The following is a 25,891-nucleotide window of genomic DNA, read 5'->3' as shown; positions in this document are numbered from 1 at the left end:
GGTTTCGGCCGAATCGCAACAAATTATTCGGCCGAAACCGAATCTTTGCAAAAGTGGTCGATTCGGCCGAATAAATTCGGCAAACCGAATATTCGGTACATCTCTACTTTTAACGACTACGGTAGCGAAATAGACATGTTATTTCAAGCGTGACGATCGGTAAGTTTCGATGCGCTTGACTGATTTACGTGGATTGTCCGCGAAATAAGGCTTGTGACGACATAGAACTTCATTGTTCAACGAAAATATAAATTTTAAAGAAAGTTTATTATAGTTACCTACGAAAGCTGTGCTAAGTTGCGCGGACAACATTTTTTTGCGCGGATTACACGTAAAAAGCCTAAATTTGCGCGGATTACAAGGGGAAATCCAAAATATTGCGATTCATTCTTCCAATCTGGCAGGCCATTCTTTCCAATCTGGCGACAATGCAGTTCGTGAACAATTTTGACAATTTTTGACCTCACGCTATAAATTTTGATCAATTTTTGACATGTCAAAAAATATTCGCCCTAGTCATGACTCATGAGTGTGCCCGGTTACACATCAACCAGTGGTCACTGGACACACAGAACTAACTGTGGGACGTGGGTGTCACTGTCATTCACTTCAACCCAGATTGGAAAGAATGACCTGCCCAATATTTTGGATTTTTCCTTGTCCGCTCAAAATTAGGATTTTGACGTGTGTCTGCACAGTTTCACCATAGAGTTCTTTGGTTTCACACAGCTTCCATTAGTAAACTCGATACATTTTCTAACAAATTTATATTTACGTTGCACAATTAAATTCTATGTCGTCACAAGCCTTGTTTCGCAAATAATTCACGTAAATCAGTCACGAGCTTAGAAAATTAACAATCGCCACGCTTGAAATAACATTTCTAATACGCGAACGTAGTCAATAAAAGTACATTAAATCGGTATTTTGAGAGGTAGTTATGCCATTAAAGTGATCGTCGGCTTGGCAAGTTACATAAAATAACGTTTTTTTGTCTGAGAAATAGTGACTGACAAAAAGCAGTTTGGCATTCATAAATCATCCAAAAGAAAAAAATGTAATAGCAGAAAATTATTGAATCGTCATGAAAATGAAAAGACGTAAAGTTGGATAACTTAATTCACTAGATGCGCAACTCGGCGTTCAGACAGGTCACGCTTGAATGAACCAGTACACATTGGCTTCTTTACAATGGCGGGCAATGGTTGAAGAGTGAAGATATTGGCAAAAAATCGCAATTTATTGCATTAAACGTCAAATAACTTTGAAATTAAAGTGATAATCAACTTGCAGGTTACGTAAGTGTCATGTATCTCGTGTAGTTTAATCGTTTTTGAAAGTTTATTGTGTGTTTTAAAAGGATCACTAACCGTTTTTTTTTTTGATTGATTTTGTATGTTAAATAAACAATGGACAAGACTAAATTCTCGTATTTGTGATTTAGTTGTATTTCTGTGTAAAAGCTAGGTTAGCCACCAATGACAAAAAATCTTTGTTTAAAATTTGCAATCTCAAATTTTGAAGCAACTCTGATACGAAGAAACATTACAGCAATTTACAAAAATGTGTGCTCTCATTGCGTGACCCAACTAAGAGAGACATAATACAGGATATGCTTCATAAAGAAACGTAATATTAATTTCCTTTTAACCCACTTCTGTTGTCAAAATCAAACAGTAATTCTTTTAAAGCGTTCATATGTGAAGATCACTTTGATAAAAGCGATCTGCTGATTATTGGTTGCAGAAAAAAAGTTAAAAATTGGTGCTTTGCCATCCAAAAAAAAATCGTCAACAGCAGTGCAGGACAAAATTGGTAACATTGCCCATGAACATATAAATGTTTATTATAGCTAAAACCATTTGTTGTGGCCTAGACAAGCAGAAAAGCACCGTTTGACAGGAAGGTTCTTTCAGAAGTTAAACACCACAGCATTGAAAGTGTTGAGAAGGCTTTTAAACAATTAGGTCCTCAGCTGAAATGTAGTACACACTTCTTAAGTTAACAATTTATTTTACACAACAAGTTGTACAACATTTAGAAAAGTGGTCATTTCATAGAAAAGGCAAATACCTTTTGGTAGAACAATATAAAGATGAAATTGGGGCATACATAAGGTACAGTTATGTTTATTATAAATTAATCTGTATTTCTGTATGTTATAATTTTTGCGGTAGAGCATCTCAAGCAATGTTGAGGTTGAATGGGCTTCATTTCATGCATGGCGAGTTAAAACACTATCCTTGGGTATTATTCCATTGAAGAAATCAACTTTAAATGCATTTTAAAGCACAAAACCTGCTTTTAAAACAAGGCAGTTTTTACCATTAGGCTTTTATTGTTGTTTTTTACATCATTACAGGGGAGTAAGATAACTTAAAACTTTGTAGTAGCAGGGAAAAAAAAGTAAGCAGGGAAAACAAGAATACTACCAAACATGTCATACAAGCATGGAATGGATCGGCCCTGACAGGCACAACCATAATTCGCTAAACTCACTGCAATGTAGCCTATAGTCGGTAGATATGGCAACACATTTAAAGCTAGATTACCTAACATTCAAATCACAGTAACAGAAAAAGGGCCGGTAATGTGTGAAATGTGTGCAAAGTATGACAAAAAAATGGAACACAACAGAGTGCAGCAAGTGAAGTGCAACTAGTGAAGAAGAATCAGTAACAGTGGATGACCGAATCCATTCGGATATCTTGGTATGCAGATTCGAATGTTTCTCATTTATTTTTGGAACAGTAATGTGTCATTTCCCATCTGCAGGATTTGGTTGAGAGTCAAAAACACTCACTAAATGAGTGACAAGCCTTATTTTTTAAAATGCATTTTTTTAAATGTAATGTAAAAATGCTTCAAAGGCCATTTAATTGCCTTTTTTTATCATATTATAAGGGAAATTCTAAAAACTGAAACATTTTTATCAAACTAAGCGTCGCAGCTCAAAAAACTATCGACAAGACGACAAAATATGTGTATGTTGTTACCAATGCACACGAAATGTGTACTTGTTCATTCAAGCGTGCAACGTCTGAAGGAAGGCAAAACCAATCTATTCGCGTTCGTGGTAATTAAATTAGATTTGGTAAAATAAAAATGTTTAAAAAATACATCAACAAAACATAAATACACATTAAAAGTTACAACTTATTCTATGTAGCAATTCACCCGAGAGAATTTTTTTAATATTTAGTCGGCAGATGAGTTGCGCATCTAGTGAATTTTACAAGTTGCATCAATAAATCCACCGGTCAGTCAAAAGTCAATTAGTTCGCGCACATCCGCGCAGAAAAATCGCCATTCCGTGCAAAAATTAGCGCAATTATTTTGACGTAAAAAAATCCTCCGCGAAAAATACCTTTCCAATGTGGACCTCAACAAACTTTTATAGGACGAACGAAGGAGTACGGTATTGTGGCATGAGAATGTCGTGACTCCTTTAAATCATGTTAATGAACAGTTGAAATTACCCATCAGCTGCAAAACATTTAGCCTACATGTCTAGTCTACAAACTAATGGTCAATGCAAAAAAGACCAAAGACTACACCTGTAGCGTTTACCTCGATGGCGTCTATATTTGCTCCAAACGCTGCAAGAAATAACAATGTTATTGCCTCGGTTACTGATGGATCCTCGTCATGTTTCCTTTAACTTGTTGAACGCCGTCTTCTTAACTCGAACTGCAGTAACGTTAATTTGAGACATACTATATTTAAATCAGCTGAAACATAATGCAATCTCTTCCCAATTTTATTCTAAGTAGTTACACAATATTTATCGTTTCACAATTCCAAAACCTTTTTGATTTCAAGGCGGAAACAGCGCCTTTTATACTCCCACAATGCAACAGTAAACTTCTTTTTTTGCACATAATTACGTTTGTTTATGTTACTTTTAACTGGGCAAAGTCCACATTTGCCTTTTTTATGTGTTAAGAATGTACTCGAAAACAGGCGGATAGGCGTCAGTGGGACCGGACATGTACAACTGCGAAATACAAGGCAAAATGTCTAAAAATAGAATATGAACTCACCGATACAAGCAAAACATGTACCTGAAAACCGTGTGAAATGTGCGTTTTATGGACTATTTGCGTTTGTTCTTTATAATGGCTGCAAACATTGCTCTAATGCAGCGTGCAAAAGTATAACGTGCAATTCGTGTGAAATATAGCATTTTATGTACTTGGTCTGCTACAGATATCCCCGACCGGAAGGGACTTTGATGTGTTTGGATGAAAAACACATCTGTAGTTGATTAATAATTTCGCGTAAAATGTAAATCATAGAATGCACGGTTAGGCGGTAAAAGGGTCACGCGGTAAAGCGAGAGACGAATGGCGATAATTGCGCAGATAAAGACGAGTAATTCTTGCCGAAAAGGTGTATCAGCTCTGCGGTTCTGGATTATAGGATGAAGATAGCGTTGGCGGTGATGATGTACATTGACGAGCAGGGAACACGATATCTGTAAACAGAATGACGAAATGGTACGTGTTATGTTTGATGGTTACATGCAATAAACTTTACAATGGGCAAAAAGAAACATGTACAAATGTTAAGTGTACTAATGCCTCAATATTCCGAATTCTGAAATTAATATCTTTGATTTTGTTTTGTAGGCATGTTTAGATTAAACGCTTGGCATGGCAAGGGCAGAAATTCATTACAGTACATTCAAACAAAAACAAAAATTCTTGCAATTTTTATGCAGAAAGGTTAGTAACATGCAATAATGATATATTGTTTCTTCCTAAATAATTTGGAAGCTAAACTTAACAGGGGTGGTGTATGACTATGTTAAGTATTAGTACGTATGGGAGCAAGGTATATGTAGGCGTTATTTCTTTTCTAATAAAGCACCGACTGACTGCGTAAAAGCCGTATGAAAAGCTAAGCTTAAAGCTGATTGTCGGCGGATTGCTTCCTTTTGATCTTCGTCAATGCATCTGCCTCAGTACCGTCACGTGTGGGATGACGTGTCCGGCAAAATGTGCGCAAAAAGAACATAGGCTAAAGATTTGCAAAAGTAGTAAAATTGGTGCGAAATGTTGCACAATGGTATCGAAGTATAGTTGATAAATAGATAGCAATAATAGAATAATAGATACTTAGATAGTATTGAAAACATTATGTTGGCCATAAAGTTAATACGCTTCTATGTCGGTGACCTGGCCAGCGTTACATTTGACAAATAGAGGACGTGTCGCTTAAGGGTTAGTATTCTTTATGGCCAGAGATCTTTTTCAGCACATTTGTGTAGTGGTGCAAGCTGTTTCTATGAGGACATTGCCTTGAGTAACCGCTGATCTCTGTTTTCCTAATGCGTATGTAACATACGCATACAGGGTTAACATACAGGTTTTTTTTTAAGGTTTGGTTTGGGTGACCGCTAAGTAGTTTTAAGAGACCGCAAGTGTTTCATTTAAATACTACTGTAGTTGCAAGTCCAAATTTTGGGAAACCGCTGGAGAAATTTGGGGGACCGTTTCGGTCCCCCAAAACACCTTAAAAAAAAACACTGCGTATGTTAGTGTTAAGCTCGGCGTAAATTCCTTGTTGGCACGCAAGAGCAAAATCATGGCTTATGGATGTTTGTATTCGAGAAATAATAAGTTAGATAGTTGATGACGTATAGTTCGTCATTAAAAGTGTCGACAATGTTGTTGAAAATGAGTAAATAGGAGTGACGTCAATAGTAATATTCGAATGCTTCTAACAGGTTGAAGTCTTACATTCAGACAGTGATTGGATTACGATTCATTGGAATCCGCAAATTGCATTGTTTAGCATGCTAAAAAAATTGAGTATCGTTTGCTGAGCTCATTGCTCGATATATTTTGATAGTAGATATTGTGGTAACGTGTGTAGCTTGTTGCTCGAAATATTTTGGGTAGATTTGTGAATGGAGCTTGTTGCTCGGAATATCGTTTGTAGAGCTATTTGCTCAAAGTGTTTATTCATTATGCAGAAAACATGCCATAGGATGCATGACGTGGTGTTGCGAGATCAGGAAGTTAATTAGTTGGTGGTTTTCCAAAAAGTTTGCGCGTAGGGGCGCTCTTGGCTGCCTAGGTTGCAGGAAAACACGGTATACACGTAGACATAGAATTCATATTATGTAAAAAAAACTTGGTGCTGCAACTACAGGGTGCAGGAAATATGACATGTATTAATCTATACAGGTTCAGCGGGAAAGAAGCTTAGTTGTAAGCACTGCTAAAATTTGGGCGGGCAATTTGTAAATTAGATGTATAGCGGGGGCATGGAGGCCCAAAACACGTCAAGGCGTTGTCTTTAAATCTTCGATGGTAAGGGCGGATGGTGGGATTCGTATGTTGTTAATTGTGATTGTTCTATAAATTGGGGGTTGCGTTCATATACTGGCCTTGTATCAGTGGGAACGCTGTCGGATTCATTATTCTGTCTGGGATTGTCACATCGTTGTTTGTTATATGCGAATTGTTGATTATTTGGCTTGTAAGGAGGTCTATAATTCTGTGGTTGCCGTTGGTAAAAGTTGCGTTGTGGATAGTTATAACGCTGTGATTGACCATAAGAAAAACCGCGTTGTTAATTGTTTGGGTTATTCGGGTAGGATGGTTGTTTCTGACGTGACATAAGCATAAGAAGTTCGTCCATTTTTGCCTGAAGTTGTGCAATTTCTAAGGATTTTCCTGTTTGTGAGGGCGCTTGTGTTACATCTTTTGCGTAGCGGTCATAAAATTTTGCCATTTCCTCTAAAGTTTTAAATTGCGTGGCTCGTATAAGTGGGCGAACAGTATAGGGTAGCAAGGAAAGAAATTTGTTTTCTACTACCTCTCGCATAGTGGGGTCGGCTTCTGCCTTTCTTGGCCACATGGATAAAAGCTTTTGTAGGAGTTGAAACGCTGATTCGTTAGGCGAGAATGTGACGTCATTGAGTGCTGTTATCCAAGAAATTTTGGTGCTATTAATTTGCTCAATCATGAGTTGTTTTAATGTCGTATAAGGAGTTGTTGAGTCAGACGATTGCGTTACTGCGGTTTGAAATTGATTGGTTTGTTGCTCGGTTAGGTTTGTAATTAATAATGAATAGCGTGCATTTTCATCTATGACTTTATTTGCTGAGAAAAAATTGTCTAGGACCTTAAAGTAGGTAGTAATATTGTTCTGGAAAGACCACATAGGTGGCACTTTTAATACTGAGAGCCTCATGGTATTTAATTGTTGTTGTACTAAGTTTGGGGGGAATGACGCGTTTAAATTGCCTGATGGTATTAAATCTTGCAAAAATTTGGATGGAGTTGGCTGGACAGGATTATCGACGTGAGACGTCGTTGGTTCATTGCTAAGTTGGGGGCCCTCGATAGAATCGTTTATCACGGCGGATGTGGCTATGGTTTGTGAAGCATTGTCTGTGCTCGGCTCTGTGACAGACGGATTAGTGATTGACATAATGCGGCGTTTGCTTCTCGTGTTAAAAGCTGGTCCAGCGTCTATTTTAGTTTCAGAGGAAGACGTTATCGTTTGTTTGCCTTTATCGGGACAACCAAATGTGGCTGAGCGTATTATGTTTGTCAGTGTGCTAGTTTAATGAACGCGTGGGAAGAAAAATGTGTCCCTATTGAATTACCTAAGCCAGCGAAACAATATATCAGGTACACTGTTAAACAAAATATATGCCAGACTTGACACAGTTTGAACATGAAATAAAAATGGCCTAGACAAGGCCTGTATGAACAAATTAAATTTAAGCATGCACAATATATATACCTAATTAAATAACTTTCTTTACATTAATGGTTGTGACAACATGAGCATACCCTGGGACGTAAAATAAAATAGCCTAGACAAGGCTACAATTAAAATCAACAATTAAAATAATAAAATATATTGCGCCACCTTGCGGCGACAAGTGCGCCATCTGGCGGTAGACTGTGTAGACCTCTCTGTTAGCACCGGTTGTGCCTACTAAACTCACAATATCAACTAAATGCTTGTTGGCCTAAGGCCCTGTGAAGCCCTTACTCTTGCTGTAAGTAACGAACGTTATAGTCACGATTCGATCGTATACATGTAACACTTTTCAACACTCGACACAGTTGTTTCTAACAGTGGTTGCTTCTTAATCATGGTAGAGCTACTAACACCATAACGCAAATGACAACCTCGGGAGATTAGGGGGCGTAAAGAGCTTAATTTTTTATTTAGCGGCTATAAATGGGTTGGGTTGGGAAATAAGTTTTTAAATTTTTTACATTAGTAACTAATTTTTTGGGTTAGTTTTATTGAATTTTAAGTGCTAATACAGTGCTCTTCAACCTTTTTAGTGACACGGAACCCCAACGTGTTTTGTCAAACTTTACGGAACCCCCCATAGAATCATTTTGAATGAATGTAACTCAAGTAGGCTATATCAAAACAACATACATTTTTACGTAACACACCCCAAGCACATAACAAATGTTGACTTCAATTAAATTAAACGATTTACTTGTCATGTTATTTAGATTGGTCGTTTGTACATTTATCCCACAATTCAGACAGAGATTATCAAGACTTTGATTATTACTTCACAATTGATCAATGGTGTAACCAAGGTTAACTAGATTGTACAAGCGAGCATTGCTGTTCGCAACAATGATATTATGAATCATTCCTATTTGAATTGCTACACATAAGCTCTGCGAACCCCTGTGCGACCCTTAAAGTTCGCGGAACACCTGAAAGGGTTGTACGGAACCCCAGGGTTCCGCGGAACCCCGGTTGGGAACCACTGATCTAAGTTCTACAGCCAGGTGCAACGCGATAAAGAATTGTCATTCATCGTACTTTTCTGTTATTCCGGTGAAAATTCGGTCGAACGGTCCAAAGATCATAACGTACGCGTTCCTCGACCAAGGGTCTGACACAAGCTTCTATGATAAAAGGTTAGCAGATCTGCTTCCAATAAGAGGAAGACCAAACAAGTTACGATGTCCAGCGTCGGAAGAAGACCGGCGAACCATAGCGTAATAAGCGCAAGTTTTAGCGTTTTATCACTAGATGAAAATGAAGAGATTAGTGTCGACAACGCTCTGTCCATCGACACTATACCGGTTGAGCCGAATCCGACGCCAACAAAGTCGGAAGTGAAAAGTCTTCCACGCCTACAGGGTTTGGAATTTCCTGAGTTGGACGAAGGAGAGGTGCTACTACTTATCGGCACTGACGTCCCATACGCACATAGAGTACTAGAAATGAGAACAGGGGAACGTAGACAACCTTTTGCTGCGAGAACCCCGCTTGGATGGTCACTTGTTGGCCCATCCATCTGCTATCCTGCCGTTAATAATATTTCGGTAAACTTCTTTAGATGCAAAGAGACCCAGGAACTAAGTGGTGATTCTTGGATGGATGAATTTACGCAAGGCCCCAATGACTTGCCATTTACGTCAGTTGAAGACCGAAAGGTGCTACGCATGATGAAGAGCTCAGTGAAACACGCTGACGGACATTTTTACTTGCCTCTTCCGTGGCGAAGTGATGTTACATTACCGCAAGACAGCCGTCATATGGCAGAACGGCGGCTCTGGTCGCTGAAGAAACGCTTTTCGCGTGATATCTCTCTTAAAGACAAGTACGTCCAGAAGATACAGGACTACATCGATGAAGGCTACGCAGAAGAAGTTACAAATGAAGAACCTGAGGACGCTTCAGGCAAAACTCAGTGGTATTTGCCGCATCATCCAGTTTGCTACCCGCGCAAACCCGACAAGGTACGCATTGTTTTTGATTGCGCAGCGCAGCACAGAGGATTGTCTCTTAACTACGCCTTGCTGCAAGGACCCGATTAGGTTAATAGTTTAATCGGTGTCTTGGAACGATTTCGTACGAACAGAATTGCTTTGGTAGCGGACGTGGAAGCAATGTTCCACTAGGTCCGCGTTCACAAGTCTGACATTGATGCTTTAAGGTTTTTGTGGTGGCCGGGGGGAGATTTATCCCGAACGCCCACCGTTCATCGTATGCTCGTGCACATTTTTGGCGCCACGTCATCGCCCAGCTGCGCCACATTCTGCTTGCGTGAAACCGCCGAGCAGTTTGGAAAAATGTTCGATGAAGGTGTTGGGGACATTGTCCGCAATGATTTTTACGTAAACGATTGTTTGACGTCAGCCGAAACAGTCGAGCGTGCCACCGAGTTGGTCACGCAACTACGTGCCTTGCTGAAGAAAGGAGGATTTCGCCTGACCAAATGGCTATCTAACGATCGACGTGTCTTGGATCAAATTCCAGAGGCAGAGAAAGCAAAATCGCTGACCGATGTAAACTTGGACGCTTCCGTAAAAGAGCGCGTTCTAAGTGTTTACTGGCGGGTACAGAGTGACGAATTTGGATTCAGCATAACTGACACGATGCAAGGCAAGAAATTTACGCGACGCAATATTTTATGTGCTGTTAACACGCTTTATGACCCTTTGGGTTTTGCCGCACCTGTAACTTTGATTGCTAAGGTGTTACAACAGGAAATGGTCCGACAGAAGCTGGGGTGGGATGACGAGCTACCTAAAGACGATATTGAAGAATGGCGACGCTGGCTTTCTCAATTGCCGGAGCTCGAGAAGTTAACACTTTCCCGCTGCTTTAAGCCTCCTACCTTCGGCTCAGTCACGAAGTGCGAGATGCAACATTTTTTGGATGCTTCAACTCAAGGCCATGTAATTGTGTCCTACCTTCGTCTGGAAGATGTTGATGGACATGTCCACTGCTCGTTTCTATTTGGCAAATCGAAGGTGACACCACCGAAAACTGAAAGCATTCCGATGCTTGAACTTGCCGCTGCTGTCTTAGCTGTAAAAGCGGACAAATGGCTTCGACGCCAACTAAAATTTGATAACTGCGAGTCCGTGTTTTGGACAGACTCGTGTGCCGTCCGACAGTATTTGCAATCAAAGTAAACGCTTTGGTACGTTTGTTGCCAACAGATTGGCCGAAATTCATCGACAGACAAGTCCTGATCAATGGAGGCACGTAAATTCCAAGCTAAACCCCGCCGATGATGCTTCGCGAGGTTGTCCGTGCACAAGCTCATCCGCTCTCGATGGCTGACTGGTCCAAAGTTTCTTTGGCAAACTAAAGATCGATGGCCAACCCCGCCGGAGTTGAAGACTCAGCTTTCGCCAGAGTTCCAGCCAGCTGAGCGGAAGAGGATTGTCGTAAACGTTTCTGCACAGTCAGGGTCAACCGATCGTTTGCTGAATCGATATTCATCTCTTCATAACCTGAAGACAACGGTCGCATGGCTGCTGCGTTTTAAGTCGTTCCTGCGCTCAAAGATTTCTGTGCCCACCGGCAAGCTGAGCGTGGATGAGCTGAAGGATGCGGAGTTAGAGATAATAAAGTATGTGCAACGCCAGTGTTTCGCTCCTGCTATCGACGTTTTGTCCAGCGATGGACAATCCGATAGGGAGCTGCAAAGGAAATTGAAGAAATCGCCACACGCTAATTCGCTGGCGAAACTTAGCCCCCAGGTTTTTAATGGTCTACTTCGAATTGGGGGAGATTGGAAAAAGCGCCCATTGCATTTGACGCAAAGCACCCGATTATACTACCGTATGACCACAACCTAACGAGAATGATTATTCAGATCCACCATCACGAAGTTGGCCATTGTGGAACTGCTCATACCTGGACATCGCTGCGCCAGCGCTTCTGGATTATTAAGGGAGGCGCCGCTGTAAGGAAGGAACTCAGCAACTGTTTGCTGTGTCGCAAGAGAACCGTACGACGAGGACAACAGCAAATGGCAGAACTGCCATTCGCCCGATTGAAGCCTGATGAGCCACCGTTTACTTACGTTGGCATTGACTACTTCGGTCCATTCATGGTGAAGCGAGGAAGAAGTGAAACGAAAAGTTATGGGTGCATATTCACCTGCTTGACTATGCGAGCTGTACACATTGAGGTGGCACCTGATTTATCCACTGATGCATTTATCAATGCCCTGCGTCGATTCATAGGAAAAAGAGGCCGACCGAAGGAGATATACAGCGATAATGGCACGAACTTTGTTGGTGCTGAAAGAGTTTTGCGTGAAGCCCTGCAAGGTCTCCAGCAGTCCCGACTAGAGTCGTACTTCAAACGACAAGAAATCAAGGGGAATTTTAATTGTTCCACTGCTTCCCACATGGGAGGTTCGTGGGAGAGAATGATAAGATCTATTCGCCGCCCTAAATCCTAAATGCGATGCTAACAAGAAACCAAACGATCGGTGCGGACATGTTGCAAACTTTGATAATCGAAGTAGAAAGCATTTTAAATTCCAGACCGTTGACACCGATCAGCTTCACTCCTACTGAAAATGAGCCACTGACGCCCAACCATTTGTTGTTGGGGCGTGCTTCCGACAGTGTCTCAGTAGGACTTATCAATCCAAAGGACTGCTATAGCCGAAGACGATGGAAACAAATTCAACTTCTCGCCGATGATTTCTGGAGAAGATGGTCTCGGGAATATTTGCCCACAATTGCCTTACGCCAAAAGTGGCCCGACCGACAACGCAATTTCCAACCGGGAGATGTGGTGATGATCGTGGATGAGGCTCAGCCTCGACGTCGATGGGAGATTGTACGCGTTCTGCACGCCATTCCGGGCAAACACGGTGTTGTCCGCCAAGTCAACGTTAAAACGCAATCCGGTTCCACGAACAGACGGCCGATTGCAAGGTTGTGCTTGCTCTGTGAGGCGAGCACCCAATGCCAATAAGTGCATCCGACGCATTCAGGCCACGCAGTCGTCGAACTGGCCCTGAATTGCAGTGCACAAGATCCTGATGCTGATGAAGGAAGAAATATCATGGACGCTATGTTGTTTGCTGCATTACACATGCCGCACTCTGAAATACGCCAGGTTGGAGCTTTGCTCACCAACGGCGTTTCGCGACGCGACTGTTTTAGCTTTCGTGTGTGTTTTTCGTTGTTTCATGATCCGATGTTTTCTTGTTTGTTTGTAAATGTGTTTGAAGTGTAAGCACACATTTAGGGGGGAGAATGTAACATCGTAAATCACTCAACCGTAAACCTAGGTCACATCTTATATGGTGTGATTGCACCACAATGCCAGAACCCCTATGACGTAACAATACCATTGTAGTTTATTTCTCTATGCTGTGCTTTTGGCCATTTAGTATCGAGTTTAGTTTGGACCACGTGTAGTTTGTTAGTTGCTTACTTGAATTTGCAGACGTTAGATAAAGTAATGAAAGTCACTAAATATAATTTGTTTGTCATTAATAGATCGTAATGCTAACTTTATAACTCTGATGAAAAAGGAATAATGTTGCCTTTGCAAGGTAAGCTTGATTTGCATTTAAAGTTGCCCAATTTGCCTTACATTTGATTTTTACGTTTTTTATTTGCTAAGAATGCTTTCTGGCGATAATATTTATGTCTTAACTGATACCCTGGTCCAAAACTCTGGTAAGCTTTATTTCTGCCGGCATAAAATTAATTCTGTTTTCCATATTTGAGTGAATGTTCTGTTTGCAGAAAACCGTGAACGTGAACGTGACGTGATTATCGTGTCGTATTGAACGTGATCTTGTTGAACGTGGTGACGTGTCAAATAAAATTCACGTGTTTCCAGAAATTTGACTCATCTAGTGTGACGCCAGCGCGGTACCAGGCGCGCAAATTCCTGACGTTACATACATTTTTTGTTTATTAGCTGAATTTTAATTTCTTCGAGGGTTGCGCGGTGTTGGAATCCCGACCAAAAGTGTTCATTGACACTTGACAAGGAGATTTGAATTGAATTTACAATACATGGCCGGTTAGCTCAGTTGGTTAGAGCGTTGCGCTAATAACGAAAATGTCGCGGGTTCGATCCCCGTACTGGCCAGGTTATCGCCTCGATAGCTCAGTCGGGAGAGCGTCAGACTGAAGATCTGAAGGTCCCTGGTTCAATCCCGGGTCGAGGCAACAAATCTTTTGCAACATTTTGTAATATTTTTTTCTACATTTGTTGTTCTGTGTTGGTGAGAATCACAACGAGAAAGTACACTGAAAATGTTTACCGACAGATGCAAATTGACTTTACATTAAATCTGTCCGAAAATAGTCTCAGAGAACATTTTGAAAAAAGATTTCTACAACAGTACTTGCTTCTCTAGTAGTTTATTGCTTCTCTAAATTGACTTTCCGTCGCATTACCGTCTCGAAACCAATCTAGTGGACCGAATTTATAGTTTTCACCAAAACAACCCTGCTGGTGTGATTCAGGTTTGAGAATACTTACATTTTTTGTTCATTAGCTGAATTCAAATTTCTGTCGTCTTCGAGGGTTGCGCGGTGTTGAAATCCTGACCAAAAGTGTTCATTGTGTTGACTGTCGCGTTCTCATCGATTCAAAACAAAGATATCAAACACAAAGATCTCTCCTGAAAGTTGGCTTTGACAAGCAGATTTGAATTGAATTTACAATACATGGCCGGTTAGCTCAGTTGGTTAGAGCGTTGTGCTAATAACGCAAATGTCGCGGGTTCGATCCCCGTACTGGCCAGGTTATCGCCTCGATAGCTCAGTCGGGAGAGCGTCAGACTGAAGATCTGAAGGTCCCTGGTTCAATCCCGGGTCGAGGCAACACATCTTTTGCAACATTTTGTAATATTTTTTTCTACATTTGTTGTTCTGTGTTGGTGAGAATCACAACGAGAAAGTACACTGAAAATGTTTACCGACAGATGCAAATTGACTTTACATTAAATCTGTCAGAAAATAGTCTCAGAGAACATTTTGAAAAAAGATTTCTACAACAGTACTTGCTTCTCTACTTCTCTAATTTGACTTCCGTCGCATTGCCTATTTTTCACCAAAACAAACCTGGTGTGATTCAGGTTTGAGAATACTTACATTTTTTGTTTATTAGCTGAACTTCAATTTCTGTCGGCTTCGAGGGTTGCGCGGTGTTGGAATCCCGACCAAAAGTGTTCATTGACACTTGACAAGGAGATTTGAATTCAATTTACTGCACATGGCCGGTTAGCTCAGTTGGTTAGAGCGTTGTGCTAATAACGCAAATGTCGCGGGTTCGATCCCCTTACTGGCCAGGTTATCGCCTCGATAGCTCAGTCGGGAGAGCGTCAGACTGAAGATCTGAAGGTCCCTGGTTCAATCCCGGGTCGAGGCAACACATCTTTTGCAACATTTTGTAATATTTTTTTCTACATTAGTTGTTCTGTGTTGGTGAGAATCACAACGAGAAAGTGCACTGAAAATGTTTACCGACAGATGCAAATTGACTTTACATTAAATCGGTCAGAAAATAGTCTCAGAGGACATTTTGAAAAAAGATTTCTACAACAGTACTTGCTTCTCTAGTAGTTTATTACTTCTCTAATTTGACTTCCGTCGCATTGCCTATTTTTCACCAAAACAAACCTGGTGTGATTCAGGTTTGAGAATACTTACATTGTTTGTTTATTAGCTGAATTTAAATTTCTGTCGGCTTCGAGGGTTGCGCGGTGTTGGAATCCCGACCAAAAGTGTTCATTGACACTTAATGACAAGGAGATTTGAATTCAATTTACAGTACATGGCCGGTTAGCTCAGTTGATTAGAGCGTTGTGCTAATAACGCAAATGTCGCGGGTTCGATCCCCGTACTGGCCAGGTTATCGCCTCGATAGCTCAGTCTGGAGAGCGTCAGACTGAAGATCTGAAGGTCCCTGGTTCAATCCAGGGTCGAGGCAACACATCTTTTGTAATATTTTTTTCTACATTAGTTGTTCTGTGTTGGTGAGAATCACAACGAGAAAGTGCACTGAAAATGTTTACCGATAGATGCAAATTGACTTTACATTAAATCTGTCAGAAAATAGTCTCAGAGAACATTTTGAAAAAAGATTTCTACTACAGTAGGCTACTTGCTTCTCTAGTAGTTATTGCTTCTCTAATTTGACTTCCATCGCATTGCTTATTTTTCACCAAAACAAACCTGGTGTGATTCAGGTTTGAGAATACTTACATTGTTTGTTTATTAGCTGAATTTAAATTTCTGTCGGCTCCGAGGGTTGCGCGGTGTTGGAATCCCGACCAAAAGTGTTCATTGACACTTGACAAGGAGATTTGAATTGAATTTACAGCACATGGCCGGTTAGCTCAGTTGGTTAGAGCGTTGTGCTAATAACGCAAATGTCGCGGGTTCGATCCCCGTACTGGCCAGGTTATCGCCTCGATAGCTCAGTCGGGAGAGCGTCAGACTGAAGATCTGAAGGTCCCTGGTTCAATCCCGGGTCGAGGCAACACATCTTTTGCAACATTTTGTAATGTTGTTTTCTACATTTGTTGTTCTGTGTTGGTGAGAATCACAACGAGAAAGTACACTGAAAATGTTTACCGACAGATGCAAATTGACTTTACATTAAATCTGTCAGAAAATAGTCTCAGAGAACATTTTGAAAAAAGATTTCTACAACAGTACTTGCTTCTCTACTTCTCTAATTTGACTTCCGTCGCATTGCCTATTTTTCACCAAAACAAACCTGGTGTGATTCAGGTTTGAGAATACTTACATTTTTTGTTTATTAGCTGAATTTAAATTTCTGTCGGCTTCGAGGGTTGCGCGGTGTTGGAATCCCGACCAAAAGTGTTCATTGACACTTGACAAGGAGATTTGAATTCAATTTACTGCACATGGCCGGTTAGCTCAGTTGGTTAGAGCGTTGTGCTAATAACGCAAATGTCGCGGGTTCGATCCCCGTACTGGCCAGGTTATCGCCTCGATAGCTCAGTCGGGAGAGCGTCAGACTGAAGATCTGAAGGTCCCTGGTTCAATCCCGGGTCGAGGCAACACATCTTTTGCAACATTTTGTAATATTTTGTTCTACATTAGTTGTTCTGTGTTGGTGAGAATCACAACGAGAAAGTGCACTGAAAATGTTTACCGACAGATGCAAATTGACTTTACATTAAATCTGTCAGAAAATAGTCTCAGAGGACATTTTGAAAAAAGATTTCTACAACAGTACTTGCTTCTCTAGTAGTTTATTACTTCTCTAATTTGACTTCCGTCGCATTGCCTATTTTTCACCAAAACAAACCTGGTGTGATTCAGGTTTGAGAATACTTACATTGTTTGTTTATTAGCTGAATTTCAATTTCTGTCGGCTTCGAGGGTTGCGCGGTGTTGGAATCCCGACCAAAAGTGTTCATTGACACTTAATGACAAGGAGATTTGAATTCAATTTACAGTACATGGCCGGTTAGCTCAGTTGATTAGAGCGTTGTGCTAATAACGCAAATGTCGCGGGTTCGATCCCCGTACTGGCCAGGTTATCGCCTCGATAGCTCAGTCGGGAGAGCGTCAGACTGAAGATCTGAAGGTCCCTGGTTCAATCCAGGGTCGAGGCAACACATCTTTTGTAATATTTTTTTCTACATTAGTTGTTCTGTGTTGGTGAGAATCACAACGAGAAAGTGCACTGAAAATGTTTACCGACAGATGCAAATTGACTTTACATTAAATCTGTCAGAAAATAGTCTCAGACAACATTTTGAAAAAAGATTTTTACTACTGTAGGCTACTTGCTTCTCTAGTAGTTATTACTTCTCTAATTTGACTTCCATCGCATTGCCTATTTTTCACCAAAACAAACCTGGTGTGATTCAGGTTTGAGAATACTTACATTGTTTGTTTATTAGCTGAATTTAAATTTCTGTCGGCTCCGAGGGTTGCGCGGTGTTGGAATCCCGACCAAAAGTGTTCATTGACACTTGACAAGGACATTTGAATTGAATTTACAGCACATGGCCGGTTAGCTCAGTTGGTTAGAGCGTTGTGCTAATAACGCAAATGTCGCGGGTTCGATCCCCGTACTGGCCAGGTTATCGCCTCGATAGCTCAGTCGGGAGAGCGTCAGACTGAAGATCTGAAGGTTCCCTGGTTCAATCCCGGGTCGAGGCAACACATCTTTTGCAACATTTTGTAATGTTGTTTTCTACATTTGTTGTTCTGTGTTGGTGAGAATCACAACGAGAAAGTACACTGAAAATGTTTACCGACAGATGCAAATTGACTTTACATTAAATCTGTCAGAAAATAGTCTCAGAGAACATTTTGAAAAAAGATTTCTACAACAGTACTTGCTTCTCTACTTCTCTAATTTGACTTCCGTCGCATTGCCTATTTTTCACCAAAACAAACCTGGTGTGATTCAGGTTTGAGAATACTTACATTTTTTGTTTATTAGCTGAATTTCAATTTCTGTCGGCTTCGAGGGTTGCGCGGTGTTGGAATCCCGACCAAAAGTGTTCATTGACACTTGACAAGGAGATTTGAATTCAATTTACTGCACATGGCCGGTTAGCTCAGTTGGTTAGAGCGTTGTGCTAATAACGCAAATGTCGCGGGTTCGATCCCCGTACTGGCCAGGTTATCGCCTCGATAGCTCAGTCGGGAGAGCGTCAGACTGAAGATCTGAAGGTCCCTGGTTCAATCCCGGGTCGAGGCAACACATCTTTTGCAACATTTTGTAATATTGTTTTCTACATTAGTTGTTCTGTGTTGGTGAGAATCACAACGAGAAAGTGCACTGAAAATGTTTACCGACAGATGCAAATTGACTTTACATTAAATCTGTCAGAAAATAGTCTCAGAGGACATTTTGAAAAAAGATTTCTACAACAGTAGGCTACTTGCTTCTCTAGTAGTTTATTACTTCTCTAATTTGACTTCCGTCGCATTGCCTATTTTTCACCAAAACAAACCTGGTGTGATTCAGGTTTGAGAATACTTACATTTTTTGTTTATTAGCTGAATTTCAATTTCTGTCGGCTCCGAGGGTTGCGCGGTGTTGGAATCCCGACCAAAAGTGTTCATTGACACTTAATGACAAGGAGATTTGAATTCAATTTACAGTACATGGCCGGTTATAGCTCAGTTGATTAGAGCGTTGTGCTAATAACGCAAATGTCGCGGGTTCGATCCCCGTACTGGCCAGGTTATCGCCTCGATAGCTCAGTCGGGAGAGCGTCAGACTGAAGATCTGAAGGTTCCCTGGTTCAATCCCGGGTCGAGGCAACACATCTTTTGCAACATTTTGTAATATTTTTTTCTACATTAGTTGTTCTGTGTTGGTGAGAATCACAACGAGAAAGTGCACTGAAAATGTTTACCGACAGATGCAAATTGACTTTACATTAAATCTGTCAGAAAATAGTCTCAGAGAACATTTTGAAAAAAGATTTCTACAACAGTACTTGCTTCTCTACTTCTCTAATTTGACTTCCGTCGCATTGCCTATTTTTCACCAAAACAAACCTGGTGTGATTCAGGTTTGAGAATACTTACATTTTTTGTTTATTAGCTGAATTTCAATTTCTGTCGGCTTCGAGGGTTGCGCGGTGTTGGAATCCCGACCAAAAGTGTTCATTGACACTTGACAAGGAGATTTGAATTCAATTTACTGCACATGGCCGGTTAGCTCAGTTGGTTAGAGCGTTGTGCTAATAACGCAAATGTCGCGGGTTCGATCCCCGTACTGGCCAGGTTATCGCCTCGATAGCTCAGTCGGGAGAGCGTCAGACTGAAGATCTGAAGGTCCCTGGTTCAATCCCGGGTCGAGGCAACACATCTTTTGCAACATTTTGTAATATTTTTTCTACATTAGTTGTTCTGTGTTGGTGAGAATCACAACGAGAAAGTGCACTGAAAATGTTTACCGACAGATGCAAATTGACTTTACATTAAATCTGTCAGAAAATAGTCTCAGAGGACATTTTGAAAAAAGATTTCTACAACAGTAGGCTACTTGCTTCTCTAGTAGTTTATTACTTCTCTAATTTGACTTCCGTCGCATTGCCTATTTTTCACCAAAACAAACCTGGTGTGATTCAGGTTTGAGAATACTTACATTTTTTGTTTATTAGCTGAATTTCAATTTCTGTCGGCTTCGAGGGTTGCGCGGTGTTGGAATCCCGACCAAAAGTGTTCATTGACACTTAATGACAAGGAGATTTGAATTCAATTTACAGTACATGGCCGGTTATAGCTCAGTTGATTAGAGCGTTGTGCTAATAACGCAAATGTCGCGGGTTCGATCCCCGTACTGGCCAGGTTATCGCCTCGATAGCTCAGTCGGGAGAGCGTCAGACTGAAGATCTGAAGGTTCCCTGGTTCAATCCCGGGTCGAGGCAACACATCTTTTGCAACATTTTGTAATATTTTTTTCTACATTAGTTGTTCTGTGTTGGTGAGAATCACAACGAGAAAGTGCACTGAAAATGTTTACCGACAGATGCAAATTGACTTTACATTAAATCTGTCAGAAAATAGTCTCAGAGAACATTTTGAAAAAAGATTTCTACAACAGTACTTGCTTCTCTACTTCTCTAATTTGACTTCCGTCGCATTGCCTATTTTTCACCAAAACAAACCTGGTGTGATTCAGGTTTGAGAATACTTACATTTTTTGTTTATTAGCTGAATTTAAATTTCTGTCGGCTTCGAGGGTTGCGCGGTGTTGGAATCCCGACCAAAAGTGTTCATTGACACTTGACAAGGAGATTTGAATTCAATTTACTGCACATGGCCGGTTAGCTCAGTTGGTTAGAGCGTTGTGCTAATAACGCAAATGTCGCGGGTTCGATCCCCGTACTGGCCAGGTTATCGCCTCGATAGCTCAGTCGGGAGAGCGTCAGACTGAAGGTCTGAAGGTCCCTGGTTCAATCCCGGGTCGAGGCAACACATCTTTTGCAACATTTTGTAATATTTTTTCTACATTAGTTGTTCTGTGTTGGTGAGAATCACAACGAGAAAGTGCACTGAAAATGTTTACCGACAGATGCAAATTGACTTTACATTAAATCTGTCAGAAAATAGTCTCAGAGGACATTTTGAAAAAAGATTTCTACAACAGTACTTGCTTCTCTAGTAGTTTATTACTTCTCTAATTTGACTTCCGTCGCATTGCCTATTTTTCACCAAAACAAACCTGGTGTGATTCAGGTTTGAGAATACTTACATTGTTTGTTTATTAGCTGAATTTCAATTTCTGTCGGCTTCGAGGGTTGCGCGGTGTTGGAATCCCGACCAAAAGTGTTCATTGACACTTGACAAGGAGATTTGAATTCAATTTACAGTACATGGCCGGTTAGCTCAGTTGATTAGAGCGTTGTGCTAATAACGCAAATGTCGCGGGTTCGATCCCCGTACTGGCCAGGTTATCGCCTCGATAGCTCAGTCGGGAGAGCGTCAGACTGAAGATCTGAAGGTCCCTGGTTCAATCCCGGGTCGAGGCAACACATCTTTTGTAATATTTTTTTCTACATTAGTTGTTCTGTGTTGGTGAGAATCACAACGAGAAAGTGCACTGAAAATGTTTACCGACAGATGCAAATTGACTTTACATTAAATCTGTCAGAAAATAGTCTCAGACAACATTTTGAAAAAAGATTTTTACTACTGTAGGCTACTTGCTTCTCTAGTAGTTATTACTTCTCTAATTTGACTTCCATCGCATTGCCTATTTTTCACCAAAACAAACCTGGTGTGATTCAGGTTTGAGAATACTTACATTGTTTGTTTATTAGCTGAATTTCAATTTCTGTCGGCTTCGAGGGTTGCGCGGTGTTGGAATCCCGACCAAAAGTGTTCATTGACACTTGACAAGGAGATTTGAATTCATTTTACAGCACATGGCCGGTTAGCTCAGTTGGTTAGAGCGTTGTGCTAATAACGCAAATGTCGCGGGTTCGATCCCCGTACTGGCCAGGTTATCGCCTCGATAGCTCAGTCGGGAGAGCGTCAGACTGAAGATCTGAAGGTCCCTGGTTCAATCCCGGGTCGAGGCAACACATCTTTTGCAACATTTTGTAATATTGTTTTCTACATTTGTTGTTCTGTGTTGGTGAGAATCACAACGAGAAAGTACACTGAAAATGTTTACCGACAGATGCAAATTGACTTTACATTAAATCTGTCAGAAAATAGTCTCAGAGAACATTTTGAAAAAAGATTTCTACAACAGTAGGCTACTTGCTTCTCTAGTAGTTATTACTTCTCTAATTTTACATCCATCGCATTGCTTATTTTTCACCAAAACAAACCTGGTGTGATTCAGGTTTGAGAATACTTACATTTTTTGTTTATTAGCTGAATTTCAATTTCTGTCGGCTTCGAGGGTTGCGCGGTGTTGGAATCCCGTCCAAAAGTGTTCATTGACACTTGACAAGGAGATTTGAATTCAATTTACTGCACATGGCCGGTTAGCTCAGTTGGTTAGAGCGTTGTGCTAATAACGCAAATGTCGCGGGTTCGATCGCCGTACTGGCCAGGTTATCGCCTCGATAGCTCAGTCGGGAGAGCGTCAGACTGAAGATCTGAAGGTCCATGATTCAATCCCGGGTCGAGGCAACACATTTTTTGCAACATTTTGTAATATTTTTTTCTACATTAGTTGTTCTGTGTTGGTGAGAATCACAACGAGAAAGTACACTAAAAATGTTTACCGACAGATGCAAATTGACTTTACATTAAATCTGTCAGAAAATAGTCTCAGAGGACATTTTGAAAAAAGATTTCTACAACAGTACTTGCTTCTCTAGTAGTTTATTACTTCTCTAATTTGACTTCCGTCGCATTGCCTATTTTTCACCAAAACAAACCTGGTGTGATTCAGGTTTGAGAATACTTACATTTTTTGTTTATTAGCTGAATTTAAATTTCTGTCGGCTTCGAGGGTTGCGCGGTGTTGGAATCCCGACCAAAAGTGTTCATTGACACTTAATGACAAGGAGATTTGAATTCAATTTACAGTACATGGCCGGTTAGCTCAGTTGATTAGAGCGTTGTGCTAATAACGCAAATGTCGCGGGTTCGATCCCCGTTCTGGCCAGGTTATCGCCTCGATAGCTCAGTCGGGAGAGCGTCAGACTGAAGATCTGAAGGTCCCTGGTTCAATCCAGGGTCGAGGCAACACATCTTTTGTAATATTTTTTTCTACATTAGTTGTTCTGTGTTGGTGAGAATCACAACGAGAAAGTGCACTGAAAATGTTTACCGACAGATGCAAATTGACTTTACATTAAATCTGTCAGAAAATAGTCTCAGAGAACATTTTGAAAAAAGATTTCTACTACAGTAGGCTACTTGCTTCTCTAGTAGTTATTGCTTCTCTAATTTGACTTCCATCGCATTGCTTATTTTTCACCAAAACAAACCTGGTGTGATTCAGGTTTGAGAATACTTACATTGTTTGTTTATTAGCTGAATTTAAATTTCTGTCGGCTCCGAGGGTTGCGCGGTGTTGGAATCCCGACCAAAAGTGTTCATTGACACTTGACAAGGAGATTTGAATTGAATTTACAGCACATGGCCGGTTAGCTCAGTTGGTTAGAGCGTTGTGCTAATAACGCAAATGTCGCGGGTTCGATCCCCGCACTGGCCAGGTTATCGCCTCGATAGCTCAGTCGGGAGAGCGTCAGACTGAAGATCTGAAGGTCCCTGGTTCAATCCCGGGTCGAGGCAACACATCTTTTGCAACATTTTGTAATGTTGTTTTCTACATTTGTTGTTCTGTGTTGGTGAGAATCACAACGAGAAAGTACACTGAAAATGTTTACCGACAGATGCAAATTGACTTTACATTAAATCTGTCAGAAAATAGTCTCAGAGAACATTTTGAAAAAAGATTTCTACAACAGTACTTGCTTCTCTACTTCTCTAATTTGACTTCCGTCGCATTGCCTATTTTTCACCAAAACAAACCTGGTGTGATTCAGGTTTGAGAATACTTACATTGTTTGTTTATTAGCTGAATTTAAATTTCTGTCGGCTTCGAGGGTTGCGCGGTGTTGGAATCCCGACCAAAAGTGTTCATTGACACTTAATGACAAGGAGATTTGAATTCAATTTACAGTACATGGCCGCTTAGCTCAGTTGATTAGAGCGTTGTGCTAATAACGCAAATGTCGCGGGTTCGATCCCCGTACTGGCCAGGTTATCGCCTCGATAGCTCAGTCGGGAGAGCGTCAGACTGAAGATCTGAAGGTCCCTGGTTCAATCCCGGGTCGAGGCAACACATCTTTTGTAATATTTTTTTCTACATTAGTTGTTCTGTGTTGGTGAGAATCACAACGAGAAAGTGCACTGAAAATGTTTACCGACAGATGCAAATTGACTTTACATTAAATCTGTCAGAAAATAGTCTCAGAGAACATTTTGAAAAAAGATTTTTACTACTGTAGGCTACTTGCTTCTCTAGTAGTTATTACTTCTCTAATTTGACTTCCATCGCATTGCCTATTTTTCACCAAAACAAACCTGGTGTGATTCAGGTTTGAGAATACTTACATTGTTTGTTTATTAGCTGAATTTAAATTTCTGTCGGCTTCGAGGGTTGCGCGGTGTTGGAATCCCGACCAAAAGTGTTCATTGACACTTAATGACAAGGAGATTTGAATTCAATTTACAGTACATGGCCGCTTAGCTCAGTTGATTAGAGCGTTGTGCTAATAACGCAAATGTCGCGGGTTCGATCCCCGTACTGGCCAGGTTATCGCCTCGATAGCTCAGTCGGGAGAGCGTCAGACTGAAGATCTGAAGGTCCCTGGTTCAATCCCGGGTCGAGGCAACACATCTTTTGCAACATTTTGTAATGTTGTTTTCTACATTTGTTGTTCTGTGTTGGTGAGAATCACAACGAGAAAGTACACTGAAAATGTTTACCGACAGATGCAAATTGACTTTACATTAAATCTGTCAGAAAATAGTCTCAGAGAACATTTTGAAAAAAGATTTCTACAACAGTACTTGCTTCTCTACTTCTCTAATTTGACTTCCGTCGCATTGCCTATTTTTCACCAAAACAAACCTGGTGTGATTCAGGTTTGAGAATACTTACATTTTTTGTTTATTAGCTGAATTTAAATTTCTGTCGGCTTCGAGGGTTGCGCGGTGTTGGAATCCCGACCAAAAGTGTTCATTGACACTTGACAAGGAGATTTGAATTCAATTTACTGCACATGGCCGGTTAGCTCAGTTGGTTAGAGCGTTGTGCTAATAACGCAAATGTCGCGGGTTCGATCCCCGTACTGGCCAGGTTATCGCCTCGATAGCTCAGTCGGGAGAGCGTCAGACTGAAGATCTGAAGGTCCCTGGTTCAATCCCGGGTCGAGGCAACACATCTTTTGCAACATTTTGTAATATTTTTTTCTACATTAGTTGTTCTGTGTTGGTGAGAATCACAACGAGAAAGTGCACTGAAAATGTTTACCGACAGATGCAAATTGACTTTACATTAAATCTGTCAGAAAATAGTCTCAGAGGACATTTTGAAAAAAGATTTCTACAACAGTACTTGCTTCTCTAGTAGTTTATTACTTCTCTAATTTGACTTCCGTCGCATTGCCTATTTTTCACCAAAACAAACCTGGTGTGATTCAGGTTTGAGAATACTTACATTGTTTGTTTATTAGCTGAATTTCAATTTCTGTCGGCTTCGAGGGTTGCGCGGTGTTGGAATCCCGACCAAAAGTGTTCATTGACACTTAATGACAAGGAGATTTGAATTCAATTTACAGTACATGGCCGGTTAGCTCAGTTGATTAGAGCGTTGTGCTAATAACGCAAATGTCGCGGGTTCGATCCCCGTACTGGCCAGGTTATCGCCTCGATAGCTCAGTCGGGAGAGCGTCAGACTGAAGATCTGAAGGTCCCTGGTTCAATCCAGGGTCGAGGCAACACATCTTTTGTAATATTTTTTTCTACATTAGTTGTTCTGTGTTGGTGAGAATCACAACGAGAAAGTGCACTGAAAATGTTTACCGACAGATGCAAATTGACTTTACATTAAATCTGTCAGAAAATAGTCTCAGACAACATTTTGAAAAAAGATTTTTACTACTGTAGGCTACTTGCTTCTC

General features: G+C 40.8%; 4 protein-coding genes and 28 non-coding genes across 32 annotated transcripts; 31 read left to right on the top strand and 1 right to left on the bottom strand.

Annotated features, from left to right (window-relative positions):
- Nucleotides 1-6,226: 6,226 nt before the first annotated feature.
- LOC145214596 (uncharacterized) lies at nt 6,227-7,842 on the bottom strand. Its single transcript, XM_080083157.1, has one exon. It carries the CDS (start codon nt 7,444-7,446, stop codon nt 6,583-6,585), a length of 864 nt encoding a protein of 287 aa, XP_079939283.1. The 5' UTR covers nt 7,447-7,842; the 3' UTR covers nt 6,227-6,582.
- Nucleotides 7,843-8,966: 1,124 nt separating this feature from the next.
- On the top strand, nt 8,967-11,603 carry LOC145213075 (uncharacterized). Its single transcript, XM_080081316.1, has 4 exons — nt 8,967-9,749; nt 9,912-10,912; nt 10,959-11,044; nt 11,113-11,603. Exons 1-4 carry the CDS (start codon nt 8,967-8,969, stop codon nt 11,601-11,603), a joined length of 2,361 nt encoding a protein of 786 aa, XP_079937442.1.
- Nucleotides 11,604-11,608: 5 nt separating this feature from the next.
- LOC145213074 (uncharacterized) lies at nt 11,609-12,214 on the top strand. The gene has a single exon (XM_080081315.1). It carries the CDS (start codon nt 11,609-11,611, stop codon nt 12,212-12,214), a length of 606 nt encoding a protein of 201 aa, XP_079937441.1.
- A 5-nt stretch (nt 12,215-12,219) lies between these two features.
- LOC145213073 (uncharacterized) lies at nt 12,220-12,738 on the top strand. The gene has a single exon (XM_080081314.1). The coding sequence runs from the start codon at nt 12,220-12,222 to the stop codon at nt 12,736-12,738; it is 519 nt and encodes a 172-aa protein (XP_079937440.1).
- Nucleotides 12,739-13,798: 1,060 nt separating this feature from the next.
- Nucleotides 13,799-13,872, top strand: Trnai-aau (transfer RNA isoleucine (anticodon AAU)). The gene has a single exon. It is a non-coding gene; the product is annotated as a tRNA-Ile (tRNA).
- Nucleotides 13,873-13,879: 7 nt separating this feature from the next.
- Trnaf-gaa (transfer RNA phenylalanine (anticodon GAA)) lies at nt 13,880-13,952 on the top strand. The gene has a single exon. It is a non-coding gene; the product is annotated as a tRNA-Phe (tRNA).
- Nucleotides 13,953-14,458: 506 nt separating this feature from the next.
- Trnai-aau (transfer RNA isoleucine (anticodon AAU)) lies at nt 14,459-14,532 on the top strand. The gene has a single exon. It is a non-coding gene; the product is annotated as a tRNA-Ile (tRNA).
- Nucleotides 14,533-14,539: 7 nt separating this feature from the next.
- Trnaf-gaa (transfer RNA phenylalanine (anticodon GAA)) lies at nt 14,540-14,612 on the top strand. The gene has a single exon. It is a non-coding gene; the product is annotated as a tRNA-Phe (tRNA).
- A 474-nt stretch (nt 14,613-15,086) lies between these two features.
- On the top strand, nt 15,087-15,159 carry Trnaf-gaa (transfer RNA phenylalanine (anticodon GAA)). The gene has a single exon. It is a non-coding gene; the product is annotated as a tRNA-Phe (tRNA).
- Nucleotides 15,160-16,118: 959 nt separating this feature from the next.
- On the top strand, nt 16,119-16,192 carry Trnai-aau (transfer RNA isoleucine (anticodon AAU)). The gene has a single exon. It is a non-coding gene; the product is annotated as a tRNA-Ile (tRNA).
- Nucleotides 16,193-16,199: 7 nt separating this feature from the next.
- Nucleotides 16,200-16,272, top strand: Trnaf-gaa (transfer RNA phenylalanine (anticodon GAA)). Its single transcript has one exon. It is a non-coding gene; the product is annotated as a tRNA-Phe (tRNA).
- Nucleotides 16,273-16,665: 393 nt separating this feature from the next.
- Nucleotides 16,666-16,739, top strand: Trnai-aau (transfer RNA isoleucine (anticodon AAU)). The gene has a single exon. It is a non-coding gene; the product is annotated as a tRNA-Ile (tRNA).
- A 7-nt stretch (nt 16,740-16,746) lies between these two features.
- Nucleotides 16,747-16,819, top strand: Trnaf-gaa (transfer RNA phenylalanine (anticodon GAA)). Its single transcript has one exon. It is a non-coding gene; the product is annotated as a tRNA-Phe (tRNA).
- A 959-nt stretch (nt 16,820-17,778) lies between these two features.
- On the top strand, nt 17,779-17,852 carry Trnai-aau (transfer RNA isoleucine (anticodon AAU)). The gene has a single exon. It is a non-coding gene; the product is annotated as a tRNA-Ile (tRNA).
- Nucleotides 17,853-17,859: 7 nt separating this feature from the next.
- Nucleotides 17,860-17,933, top strand: Trnaf-gaa (transfer RNA phenylalanine (anticodon GAA)). Its single transcript has one exon. It is a non-coding gene; the product is annotated as a tRNA-Phe (tRNA).
- A 393-nt stretch (nt 17,934-18,326) lies between these two features.
- Trnai-aau (transfer RNA isoleucine (anticodon AAU)) lies at nt 18,327-18,400 on the top strand. The gene has a single exon. It is a non-coding gene; the product is annotated as a tRNA-Ile (tRNA).
- A 7-nt stretch (nt 18,401-18,407) lies between these two features.
- Nucleotides 18,408-18,480, top strand: Trnaf-gaa (transfer RNA phenylalanine (anticodon GAA)). Its single transcript has one exon. It is a non-coding gene; the product is annotated as a tRNA-Phe (tRNA).
- Nucleotides 18,481-18,975: 495 nt separating this feature from the next.
- Nucleotides 18,976-19,049, top strand: Trnaf-gaa (transfer RNA phenylalanine (anticodon GAA)). Its single transcript has one exon. It is a non-coding gene; the product is annotated as a tRNA-Phe (tRNA).
- Nucleotides 19,050-19,442: 393 nt separating this feature from the next.
- On the top strand, nt 19,443-19,516 carry Trnai-aau (transfer RNA isoleucine (anticodon AAU)). The gene has a single exon. It is a non-coding gene; the product is annotated as a tRNA-Ile (tRNA).
- A 7-nt stretch (nt 19,517-19,523) lies between these two features.
- Trnaf-gaa (transfer RNA phenylalanine (anticodon GAA)) lies at nt 19,524-19,596 on the top strand. Its single transcript has one exon. It is a non-coding gene; the product is annotated as a tRNA-Phe (tRNA).
- A 494-nt stretch (nt 19,597-20,090) lies between these two features.
- On the top strand, nt 20,091-20,164 carry Trnaf-gaa (transfer RNA phenylalanine (anticodon GAA)). The gene has a single exon. It is a non-coding gene; the product is annotated as a tRNA-Phe (tRNA).
- Nucleotides 20,165-20,557: 393 nt separating this feature from the next.
- Trnai-aau (transfer RNA isoleucine (anticodon AAU)) lies at nt 20,558-20,631 on the top strand. The gene has a single exon. It is a non-coding gene; the product is annotated as a tRNA-Ile (tRNA).
- A 7-nt stretch (nt 20,632-20,638) lies between these two features.
- Nucleotides 20,639-20,711, top strand: Trnaf-gaa (transfer RNA phenylalanine (anticodon GAA)). The gene has a single exon. It is a non-coding gene; the product is annotated as a tRNA-Phe (tRNA).
- Nucleotides 20,712-21,195: 484 nt separating this feature from the next.
- On the top strand, nt 21,196-21,268 carry Trnaf-gaa (transfer RNA phenylalanine (anticodon GAA)). Its single transcript has one exon. It is a non-coding gene; the product is annotated as a tRNA-Phe (tRNA).
- Nucleotides 21,269-21,666: 398 nt separating this feature from the next.
- Trnai-aau (transfer RNA isoleucine (anticodon AAU)) lies at nt 21,667-21,740 on the top strand. Its single transcript has one exon. It is a non-coding gene; the product is annotated as a tRNA-Ile (tRNA).
- A 7-nt stretch (nt 21,741-21,747) lies between these two features.
- Trnaf-gaa (transfer RNA phenylalanine (anticodon GAA)) lies at nt 21,748-21,820 on the top strand. The gene has a single exon. It is a non-coding gene; the product is annotated as a tRNA-Phe (tRNA).
- A 1,521-nt stretch (nt 21,821-23,341) lies between these two features.
- Nucleotides 23,342-23,415, top strand: Trnai-aau (transfer RNA isoleucine (anticodon AAU)). Its single transcript has one exon. It is a non-coding gene; the product is annotated as a tRNA-Ile (tRNA).
- Nucleotides 23,416-23,422: 7 nt separating this feature from the next.
- Nucleotides 23,423-23,495, top strand: Trnaf-gaa (transfer RNA phenylalanine (anticodon GAA)). Its single transcript has one exon. It is a non-coding gene; the product is annotated as a tRNA-Phe (tRNA).
- Nucleotides 23,496-23,972: 477 nt separating this feature from the next.
- Nucleotides 23,973-24,045, top strand: Trnaf-gaa (transfer RNA phenylalanine (anticodon GAA)). The gene has a single exon. It is a non-coding gene; the product is annotated as a tRNA-Phe (tRNA).
- A 482-nt stretch (nt 24,046-24,527) lies between these two features.
- Nucleotides 24,528-24,600, top strand: Trnaf-gaa (transfer RNA phenylalanine (anticodon GAA)). The gene has a single exon. It is a non-coding gene; the product is annotated as a tRNA-Phe (tRNA).
- Nucleotides 24,601-24,993: 393 nt separating this feature from the next.
- Trnai-aau (transfer RNA isoleucine (anticodon AAU)) lies at nt 24,994-25,067 on the top strand. Its single transcript has one exon. It is a non-coding gene; the product is annotated as a tRNA-Ile (tRNA).
- Nucleotides 25,068-25,074: 7 nt separating this feature from the next.
- Trnaf-gaa (transfer RNA phenylalanine (anticodon GAA)) lies at nt 25,075-25,147 on the top strand. The gene has a single exon. It is a non-coding gene; the product is annotated as a tRNA-Phe (tRNA).
- Nucleotides 25,148-25,891: the final 744 nt, after the last annotated feature.

Source organism: Phallusia mammillata, chromosome 2, assembly GCF_965637545.1.
Source record: "Phallusia mammillata chromosome 2, kaPhaMamm4.hap1.1, whole genome shotgun sequence".
Taxonomy (NCBI): domain Eukaryota; kingdom Metazoa; phylum Chordata; class Ascidiacea; order Phlebobranchia; family Ascidiidae; genus Phallusia; species Phallusia mammillata.
This window is presented reverse-complemented; position numbering and strand designations above follow the sequence as displayed.